This window comes from Neophocaena asiaeorientalis, unplaced genomic scaffold (assembly GCF_003031525.2).
Source record: "Neophocaena asiaeorientalis asiaeorientalis breed wild unplaced genomic scaffold, Neophocaena_asiaeorientalis_V1.1 scaffold295, whole genome shotgun sequence".
Lineage (NCBI taxonomy): Eukaryota > Metazoa > Chordata > Mammalia > Artiodactyla > Phocoenidae > Neophocaena > Neophocaena asiaeorientalis.
In genome coordinates this window covers 1126525-1137837 of record NW_020174718.1, presented here as the reverse complement: position 1 = coordinate 1137837, position 11313 = coordinate 1126525, and the positions used below count along the sequence as shown (strand labels likewise).

At 45.6% G+C, this 11313-nt stretch overlaps 1 protein-coding gene across 1 annotated transcript in view; it reads right to left on the bottom strand.

Moving 5' to 3' along the window:
* FRMPD4 (FERM and PDZ domain containing 4) overlaps positions 1–11313 on the bottom strand; it is a 179315-nt gene that overhangs the window by 81772 nt on the left and 86230 nt on the right. Inside the window, exon 3 of the mRNA XM_024760054.1 lies at positions 10341–10443. Coding sequence (XP_024615822.1) covers positions 10341–10443 — 103 coding nt within the window. The remainder of the gene's footprint in view (positions 1–10340; positions 10444–11313) is intronic.

The following is an 11313-nucleotide window of genomic DNA, read 5'->3' as shown; positions in this document are numbered from 1 at the left end:
AAAAAAAAAAAAACAGACATGGGAGTAATTAACTACTTTGGGGGGGGGATTAGGGAGGATCAGGAAAAGCATCACAGAAGTCTTTGATGTTTATCTATTTGTTTGTCTCATTATTTTTTTCCCTTCTCTCTACCATCCAAAAAGGATTTTAGGTGCCCAGGAAGTTCATATCATTTGCTTTACCTTTATTATTATTGCTGGCAAAAAAAAAAAAAAATGTCCAGCACCCTCTGCTTTATTTCTCTGCCTCTATGCCCTCTTACCTTCAGATCAAGTCTCTTTCAGTTTCACTGGCTTAAGTCAGGGGTTGGCAAACAACAGCCTATGGGCTAAATCCGGCCTACACTCTTGGTTCTGTAAATAAAGTTTTACCGGAACACAGCCATGCCTGTTTGTTTGCATATTATTTATGGCTGCTTATATGCCACAATGGCAGAGTTGAATTGTGACAGAGACCATGACCTGCAAAGCCTAAAATATTTACTATCTGGTCGTTTCCAGAAAAAGTTTGCTGACCCCTGATTTAGGTCATTCCTAACCTAATGTCAGCCTCAGGAGGGCACATGCCAATAGCCCTGCATCTTTCCACACCCCCTGCGCCCATCTGACATGATACTCTTGTTCCCGCCACAACACACTGCACACTTCATCCCACTGCTGCACACCTGTGTGGTCCCAAGTCAAGTTCACTGCCAATCACTGCTGGGTTCTAGCACCCCCGGGATGAGCCCTGGATGCCCTTGCAAACCCTGAGTTTCAGGGCTTTTGATTGTTCCCCAAGTTTTCTTTAACCTAAAAGATGAGATTTCTACCCAGGATCCTCTCTGGTATTGGTTGACTTCCGGGTTTGTGCTCCAATCTCCCAGGAACAGCAATGACGGCATCTGACACACAGAGACCAGCTGGTGACAAGTCACAAAGCGCGCCCCTGTACATTACCTCCTTCGACCCTTAGACAAAGCCTTAGAAGTGCAAATTCTAAGCGATGATGCTGATGGTGACCTGCACAAAGACAACAGTAACTCAAATTTACGAAGAGTTCCTCATGTGCTCTTACCCTGCGAAGAGCTCTACTCACTGTGGTTTACCGAACTCTCGCAGCAATGCTATGAGGTAGGTCTTCATTTTATAGGTCAAGAAACTGAGGGATATAGAAGTTAAGTCGTTGCCCAAGGTCACACACAGTTAATCTAATGCAGAGGCAGGACTTGAATTCAGATTCTCCTGATCTCTACACCATATGTCTTCTCAATGCGTAGCAGGACAATATTTTGAAATATTCACCGCTGTTCACCTCCAGGCCCATTTCTTTGCTCTGCTTGGTCAGCTCTACTTCTTTGACCATTTGGTCAGCCAGACCACAAAACACTCATCACTGCAGGACAGGGGTGTTACAGAAGAAAGTAGAGAAATACATAGGTTCCAGGAGCTCAGGGCTAGGAAGGATATTCGATAAATGAGAGTGAAGCTCCCTCCTCTCCAGAACGGGGACTAGTGAGAGGCTGGGGGGGATGGAGAGAGTCTTGGGGCGAGCAGAAGAGCAACAACTTGTGGGTGCCTGGGAAAGGACAGGCATGCTCCCCCTCTTTTGAGAAGCTGATCCTCTGGGAAAAGTCACTTAGGAACCTCCACAAAGCCTTGTGGGATTAAAGAGCACAACGACGGTGTCTTCTTTCCTAGTCAGAACCCGGAAGGTGACAAGATCCTGGAAGGAATTAGCCCTGGAATTATTCAGTGTCCCAGTATGGCTCAGAAGGGGCAAGTGCACCCAAGATGACAGAGACATGGCTTCGGAAGGGTTGACAGCAGTGGACAAGGAATGACACAGTAGCTCCCTGCCTATGTGAGTGATCAAAGGTGGACCAGATGGGCACAAAGATATCTCAGCGAATTCTAGCGAGATGGACGATGTGGCCAAACAGGGGACACGCTTCACCTCTCCCAGTGCCTCCTCCCATTACACCCCCTCCCCCCAAATGTAGACTCAGCACCATGGAAAATGGGATGAATTGACCATACACTAGGATAAGGATTTGAAATAAAATCTGGATTATTACAGATAACAGATATATAACAATACACTTCTTGCACATCTGAGTATATGGCCTGAGATTCTTGCCAACCACACCCTCCACTGTGCTGCCTGTAAAAACAGGATCTGGGGGCTTCCCTGGTGGTGCAGTGGTTAAGAATCCGCCTGCCAGTGCAGGGGACACGGGTTCGATCCCTGGTCCGGGAAGTTCCCACATGCCACGGAGCAACTAAATCCGTGCGCCACAACTACTGAGCCTGCGAGCCACAACTACTGAGCCCGAGTGCTGCAACTACTGAAGCCTGCGTGCCTAGAGCCCATGCTCCACAACAAGAGAAGCCACCACAATGAGAAGCCCGCGCACTGCAAGGAAGAGTAGCCCTCGCTCGCCGCAACTAGAGAAAGCCCACACGCAGCAACGAAGACCCAAAGCATCCAAAAATAAATACATAAATAATTAAAAAACAAAACAAACAAACAAACGGAAAAACAGGATCTGGCTTTTAGTACCTGAGACCTTCTACTAAAATCTCTAGGGAATGAGGCTTATACCTTGATCCCAAGCATGTTCTGATCACAGGCTCACCAAGATATTTTTTTTTTTTTCTTTTCAGCTACTTATACAAAGGGCATGGAAGACTTTATAAATCTGTAGTTCTAAAGGAACACGGCGTAAGGCCAATAATTATCTTCCTCCATTTTTTTTCTTAATACAAGTAAGGTACTTGTTAAGTTAATACAAGGTAAGACATGCGGTAGTGTCAACCATATGAGATAACTGAAAACATGCCCTAGTTTAAATTTTTTTCTGCTTCTTCCATCTCCAACATTTATTTTCCATACATGAGTCGCCTAAGAGTATCTACGGTAATGGAGAGATTTAATGAGAGAGTGGGAGATGGTTATGAAAATCTAAGGGACATTAAAAAAATCTGGGTGAAGTCATTTTTCTCATTCATTTTCATCATTATATGTCATAACCTGTATGAACTATGGACTCAAATCCTTTTTTCTACACTACCCATATTAGAACGTTTTCCCACACTTTCCATCTTCTAGAATCGCCGACTTCTTTCTCCCCAGGATCTGTAATTTCCAATTGTCAGAAAATGTGTATGCTGCAAGTCTGTATTAGGTGAGACCACAATCTGTAGTGTCAGCATACCAAGGGGCTGTTCCTTTGTGTTTCCACGGAAAGTACGTGCTGGTTTTACTATAATAAGGCTTTATTATATCATACATCATCATGCATATTTTATGTGCAGGATGCCCCGTAGATGTTTTTGCTTTGTTTTTTTACTACGCAGCACCGTGAGGCACCTAAGCCCAGCTGAAATTATGCAGGAAGGTGACCTTCCGAATATATTCTCCTGCAGACACAGTGCTCCTGGAACACGATCTGATTTGACTTTCCATTATCATCCTGATGAGGAGGGACTGACAAAAAGACAGATCTCATTGTTAGATGGGTCCCTTCTAAATGGCTTATTTCACTCTTAAGCTTGCCAGGCTCCCGCTGACCTCAACGAGCAGGTACTCCTGAGTGCTTTCTACTAAAATCAAGGCAAATGTTTGGCCAACCTGGAATAGGAGACAGGCTATTTTTGTCTAATCCAAAATTGGAGTGGAGCTGTCTATGGGGTGAAGGCACTAAGACCCAGGTTCTAGAGCTCATTTCCAGCTCTGTTCTTTGCTGGGCCCACCAAGTAAGGACTTGATATGCCAGATAGCCAGCTTGGTCCCAGTAAGTTGTATTGGCTTTCTTCAACTCCCACTGTGTGCCCCACTCCAGGCCCTGAGCAAGTGCCCAGGTTGAGCAAGTCCTTCAACCTCTCTAAGCCTCAGTTTACACTCTGTTGTGTGAGTACAATTAACAGTACTTGCTCGCTCCTGTGAGGACTACACATGATGGCCGGGTTAAGAGCATTCACTCAGGAGCCAGACTGGGTTTCCCGCCACCTCTTACTAGCCATGGGATCTTGGGAACATCCCTTACCCTCCCTGTGCCTCAATTTTCCCATCTTTAAATTAGAGTAAATGGGTAAACATTGTACCCACTCACCATCGTGAGGATCGAATGAGTTTTAATACACAGAAAGTACTCAGGACAGGGCATGGTAAGCATATACCACATACGTATAGCTGGTCTTAACACTAAGGAAAAGTGTTTAGCAGAAGGTTTAGCATATAACAAGGACTTAAGACATGTTAAATCTCATCATCATTATTAGTTGGGATAATAACAATTATTATTATATTTATATTAGTTTATATTATATTATATATTATAATAATATATATTTTTAAGTGTCAAAAAGTTACCCTTAACAGTTATACACAAAGCTTTGATCTTGATTGTAGAAGTGAGTTGGCTCATTGCTTTTGTAGGGATGTAAGTGTTCCAGGAAAATACAAGTCCTCCCGAATAATCTTCCTGGTCTTAAAATGAATATTTCACATTGGTTGGCATGTGTTTATGTATATCAGTTACTTAGGTAAAAGGAATGTTACTAAAAACTAGCGTTCTTATCCTCTGTGAATTTAAGTAGTGATCAGTAATTTATCATCTATTTTTATTTCTTATAGTTACTTTCTTATCGGAGAAATCCTACTGCTCCCCAGAAAAGCTCTCCAATTCCAGGTTATTAGTAGAGAAGGCGTGAGAGATGCGGGCAACCTTGTGTAGATGGGGCCACAGCTATAGCACTGCTCATTAATTAGATCAGCTGGAATAGTCAGCTTAGGTGATGAGAGAACACAGATGGAGGAATAATTAGCTGCCCCATTTCAGAGGAGGGGAGAAGGCGGAACTAGTTTCCAGTTCAAGCCTTGGGCCTTCTTATTATGGGGTGGGCAGCCCTCAGCTTCTACTGCTACAATGGAAACGGAGCCAGCATTTCCAGAGTCAGCTGCTAGGGCTCTGAAACTGGGGTTGGCCTCGGGGGGCGGGGTGGTGGTCAAGGAACGTTCTGATATTACACGCAAGACTATGTAGACATGTGGATTTTTCTGGGTGGAGGTATAAAAGTCCATGGTGTTTATCAGATTCTCAAGTGGCTCCCGAATCCCGAGACTAGCACCTCCCACCTAACGTGAGCCAGATTTCTGCTGCTGCCTTGATGAGGTGATTGAGGGACGGCGGGAGGAAATTTTGAGACTGTGGTCCAGGACGGCATCTGGGCAATGGATATTTCCATGTCTGCCAGCTGGAAAGAGAGTGTCCTTCAGGAGGGTCTGGGGCTCCCAGAGACAAGGGGAAGATCTACTTTACGACCCTCTCTCCATGCATAAACCTGCCCTTCCACGCTGGGCCAGCGGCTACCCTTTACCACATCACTACATCCCTGCGTGTCCTTGTGCACCCCTACCAAACATTCCCACCCAACACCACCCGCCCCCCAAATACGGTGCAATTAACTAGAAGTCTCCTCCTTGAGGGCAGGAATCATGTTTTAGGTATTTATACATTCCCAGTACTCTACATGACATTTGCTACTTGGTAATGCTCACTAATTGTGAGCACTGTAAATTAATTAAATAAATAAATTTTAAAAATGAATTTAATTAGATTGGCTAGCCTTGGGTAGTCAACTTTACAGTCACATATCTTTCATATTTTTTTAAATTAAAAAAGTCAGGTCTCCTTGTGAAATTTTATCTTGTTTATTCTTTCCTTCTGTCAGTAATTTCTGCATCCTGATTTTCAGAAATAAAACAAACAAACAAAAAAAGCTCTCTTTCGGGCTTCCCTGGTGGCGCAGTGGTTGAGAGTCTGCCTGCCGATGCAGGGGACACGGGTTCGTGCCCCGGTCCGGGAAGATCCCACATGCCACGGAGCGGCCCGTGAGCCATGGCCGCTGAGCCTGTGCGTCTGGAGCCTGTGCTCTGCAACAGGAGAGGCCACAGCAGTGAGAGGCCCACGTACCGCAAAAAAAAAAATAAAATAAAATAAAATAAAATAAAATAAAATTCTGGAGACTGTTTTAAGTTAACCTGTCTAGTGAAAAGCCAAGGGAAATTATCCTTGGATACTTCTAAAGAAGAAAGATATGGTAATTTGCAAAGGGCATGAATTCTTCAAAGATTTCACTCCTCCACCACTACAAAGTATGAGTTAGAGTTAAAAATTTAGAAAACTATGAAATGAACGGAACTCATCTAATTTCAGTGCAGCAATTATAGCTCTTTTTGAGGATACATGAAAAAACCCAAATGTGGTTACTATAGCAGTAAATTGGTCTCCAAGAAACTCTTTCATTTTCTCAAGAAAAAAAAATTTACAATAGAGCAGCCGAATGATAAGAAAAATAATCCACAAAGAAACACAAATGTATCTGGAACCAAAAAATGATCCATGAGCAGATGTGGCAATGGGAAAAAAAAAGAACAAAATAAGACCAAACCACGGAGGCAAGTAAATGGATGCCAGTTTTTAAAGGGAGAATTTTATAGTGTTATTAAAATGATGAGTGTTTTCCCAAATTCCCTCAGTGGCTAAGAAAACGAGATATTTTTTCAAACAGAAAGGGAATTTATCTTGTGTAAGATACAGATGTTAATATCAGCTGAGAAGCCTAATAAAAAAGAGATTATTTTACAAGAGCTGAATTTTCAGGTTAGTATACATACGACAGATAGATGACTAAACTGATGGGAAGGCACAAGAAAACTTTCTAATGGATTAACTTTTTCATTAGTGAGAAGAAATACATTATTTCAAAATTCTGGTTTAATGAATTTGAAGGTATCTGCTCTTCAACACAATAACTCCACAACCAGCTGCATTTCACCTGTGTGAATTGCACTGTATCACTGGACCTAGATTTATTTGGTTAAATAAAGCACCCTGTTACTTTTATAAAGTTAAATTTATTGCCTTGAGATTAAAAGGGAGTAAGTTTTAGGATGACGTGTTCGCCATCTCAGTAGCATCTGGGCCGATGTGTTTTTATCACCAGCAAAATCCTTTCAAATCTGACAATTCCCTCAAGTGGCCAATGGGGGACTTGTCCGTCTTGAGAGGTCCCACCTGAACAGGTGTCACGTAAGCTCCCTGAAGGCTTTGGCTCACCTGTCCCCGTGGATGGGGTGCCTAGGTTGGTGGCCTGCATCTATAGTAGGTGCCGGAGAACGTGTGATAAACCGGTGAATAAAATGAATGTTTTTCTGAGGGATGGATTCATTAGCTGACATTCAAACTCACAGAACAGCTGTAGGAGGGCTTGGGGAAAACCGTCTAAATCGGTCATTTCCGAAGAGCGCTCTTCAGAGCACACTCGCTCTCAACACATCGTTAGTGGGCACCTCCTATGGGCCTGGCATTGGGCCAGGCTGTGGGGACATGGCAGAGGACAACACAGACAAGCTCTCTGCTCTCACGGAACTCGGGATCCAGGTCACCTGATTCTACAACATCAAGCATCATTCCTGATTCAAACTGTGTCCTTGTCATCTAGCAGTGAGACACCAGCCAAGGGACACTCAGACCACATTCTAAAGTCAACTGCAAACAAATGGGATTCGCCAGAACTTTCTAAGAGGAGGCCCAAAGTGATGAGCTACTGCCAGCCACCTCCTCCTCTCCCCCTCTCCTTCTGGAAAGGGTTGGGGAGAACCATGGAGCTGTGAGAAGGCTGCAAGGCCATGAGAGTTCACGTCGTCCCCTCTGGGATGAGGTCAAGTGGACATCCTGAAGAATAGCCGGTCTGGCTGGTGCCGTACCCAAGAGGTCTTGTAGGAAAGCTAGTGCCAAGAGGGTACCCTCCTCTCCTGCCACCAAAGAACCCACAGATGAGCCTCACAGAAGAGCCAGCACGTAGGTACTGGGGACGTGAAGGGAGGCGACAGCCAATGCTAATCAGAGAAGCCACAGTTCACCCAGAGAGGGCTCAGCTCTCTCTCCCCAACTCCGGGGATGGGGAGGGGACGGGTTGTGACAAGGGCAAGAGAGTTTTCTGTACTTGCTTAAAAAGCATGCATGATTTCCACGCCAACCCATTTCAAACACAACCCCGTCATCAAGTATGTGGGAATCTTGTTTTAATCACAACCCCATCCGGAGAGAAATTCTCTGTGTATATGATTTGGGGTTTTAATCTAAATCTGACTTAACCAAAGAAAATGTGATTGGTTACCTTAATATTTCCTAAAGCAGGGTATAGCATACCTTTACAGGCAAGGCCAGATAGTCAACATTTCCGTCTCTGCGGGCCCCAGCTCTCTGCCGCGAGTACGCAGCTCTGCTACGGCAGGGAGAAGGCCTTCTTAGATCATATGTAAATGAACAGGTGTGGCTGGATTCCAAGAAAATTTTATTTATGGGCTCTGAAATTTGAATTTCATATGATTTCTCTGTGTCACAAAATATTCTCTTATTTTTGGCCCAACTCTTTAAAAATTGCAAAAACCATTCTTAGCTGCTGGGCTGTCCGAAACAGGTGGCAGGCAGGCTGGATTTGGACCACAAGCTGTTGTCTGCTCTCCCTTCTTTTAATTGGTTCATCTATCCAACAAATCTTCATTGAGCTCCATTACATAAAAAGTCCGATAGAGACTTCTGTTTACAGAGATGCCATTTTCTTCCACAATGCGTTAAACCAGAAGGGAAAATCTCCTTTGGAAAAAAAATCTGTCTAAATGCCCTGGAAGGATGGCTAGGACATGATCACATGCTTAGATGGCTTTTTCTCCATTTCTGTCCTGCAGCCAGCAATTCAGTCACAGCAAACACAAACAGAGATAGTTTATTTCTTCTGTCATCCTCTGAGCACAGAAATCAATAGGACTGATCACAGAAGCGTGCGCCTAGGGGACAACACGATGACCGTGCAACCTGTCGTCAGCCCCCGCGTGGCGCTCCAGGATGCAAGCCCACATAAGGCTCAGAGCCCGCCCGCACGAGGTGGGTGTCAGCGGGAACACCCACACGCATCTCACACGCATCTCAAGAGAGAAGTGGTTCCAGTGGGTCACACTGCAGCTCCCTCCCAAGGGCACAAAATGCGGCATCGCTCCTGACCCTTGTGTTCCTGGTCCCCAGGAAGAATGGCGGTGAGTGCCCCCGGGTGCCCAACACGAGGCGCAGGGCCCGCTCCCATGTGGGAACTTCCTTTAGAGATTTGGACGCCCCAATGAGGACAGGCACTTCGCCAGCCAGCTGCGAGGGCTCCACTCTCTGGAGCCTACACTAAAGTAGGGTGACCAGGCCCACCATCCGGGGGCGGAGGGCCGTCTCAGGATGTGGGCCCTTCGCTGCTAAAACTGGGACGGTCGGTTACCCTGGAAGTAGGCCTTCGCTATTTCTATTTCTCTGTCTTCTCACCCTTGTCCCAGTTCTTCCCAGGAGGTGTGACCATCCAGCACTTCAGTGTAAAGCAGAAGCTGAACTAGGCTTGGGAAAGCAACTTTCTCCAGAAAACCCCAGAAATACTCTACTTTTTGCCTTTCTCAGGGTACAGAGGTACCTTTTGTTATGAGAGAGCATAAATGTTCGAAGATCCCCTTCTCGGTTTGAAGTGTTCTGAGAGCCTTAACTTCTGATTCCACCTCGCCTCAAAAGATCCATTTATAAAAGACAGATGTCACGCAAGCCAGTCAGTATCCCCCAGTGCCCGCAGCATGAGGGGGTCCACTCATCTAACAGACACAGCTTCATTTGGAAAACTTCTAAAGACCCCTTTTGTCCTAAATTCACCATGGGAGTATAACTCTGGTGGGCTTCGAAGAAGATTCTTGACCAATATTTTAACATCACATAAAATACATTTCTGGCGCCCCCGTAAGAATATCACATAACAAATGATGTACATCTATGCTGAAACTAAACCAATAAACCAAGCACATTTTCAAAACTGTCCTACTTTTGACCTAATGATCCTTTTTCCTTTGTTGAAGATTTCAAAATTCAGTGATGAATCAGTCAAGTATGAAAAATCGGTGAACTGTATGTTTGTGTATCCATGGGATTATGTTTAGAAAAGTACTGCATGCTGATCTCCTTGATTATGGAATATCAATGTGTTAGTAATTTTGGAAGGAAACCAAAACGCAACCCTTGGATGGAGCAATGGAAATAGGACTGTTTCATTCAGCCTATGTACCCCGAATGTTAACAGAGCGGGCAAGTACGTGTCTCTGTTTACTTAGCCTGGTTTTTTACATTAGAGGGCAGTGCCAACAGCACTTTCAAGGTGAACGTGTCAGCTGGTGTTTCTGCCCCGAAGTGGCCCATGGGAAGCCCTTCCTCTGTGGGGTGAGGTCTCAGAGCTGCACAGCCACCGGACGGGGCCCCAGTGAGTGAGTCGCCTACCTGACCAGGTCGATGACCCGTTCCCTCGGCGCGGCACTAACCGGCTCATCGTTGATCATTACAATCTGATCTCCCGGGATCAGCTTGCCTTCGGAGGGGCCACCTGGAGACAAATGAGAGTGAAGAGCAGGTGAGAAGACAGACCACTGGTCATCCATCCATCTGTAGCCTCCTCTCCCTGTCATGATTCCTTGTGAGCAATGGGTGCTCTCAGCAAAAACAAAACCCACCCAGAGAATGGGTGTTCTCTCCATCGTCCTTCTCCACACTAGACAGAACCGGGAAGGGGCGAGCTTTGCAGAAGCTCCTGGGGCCCAGGCTGCACCCTGGCCAATGACATCAGAAGCTCCGGAGGTAGGACTCAGGTATCAACATTCCCCTCAAACTTCTCAGGTAAGGCTGAGACTGGCAGTGCTTCCCATACTTTAACAGGCTTATGAATCAATCACCTGGGACCCTGTTGCCCTGCAGACCGATTCTGTAGGTGAGGAGGGGTGCGGGGTGACATAATGTATGTCTCACAAGATCCCAGGGGCTGCTGAGGCTGCCAGCCAGCTGACCACACCCTGAGTATCGGGACCCTTAGAAGAAGGTATTCCCCCGACAGGTAGCCAGAGTTGCGACCACCTGAGCACACCTGGATTTGAACACAGTTGCATTTACTTACTCTGTACAACCAGGGAAATGGCACTCTGTGGTGGCCCGTAAGGCAGTTGAACACGAGGGTGCTAGGAAGGACTTGTAGGATTGGGTCTTGACTTACATGCTTGGGGAGGAGGGTTCAAGAAAGTGGGGCTTTGCTCTCAGCAAGTGGGGGTAATTCTATCATGAGCATTTTAATAATTCTTGCCTAAAAGGTGGGAGGAAGGAAGCTGGCATTGGTAAAGAAGCAGCAGTCCCCTGTGTCAGCTAGGAGATGAGGGCGTTGGTCATTTCTGTGATTTGGACTGTGCTGGGATGTTTGTGGCGGGGG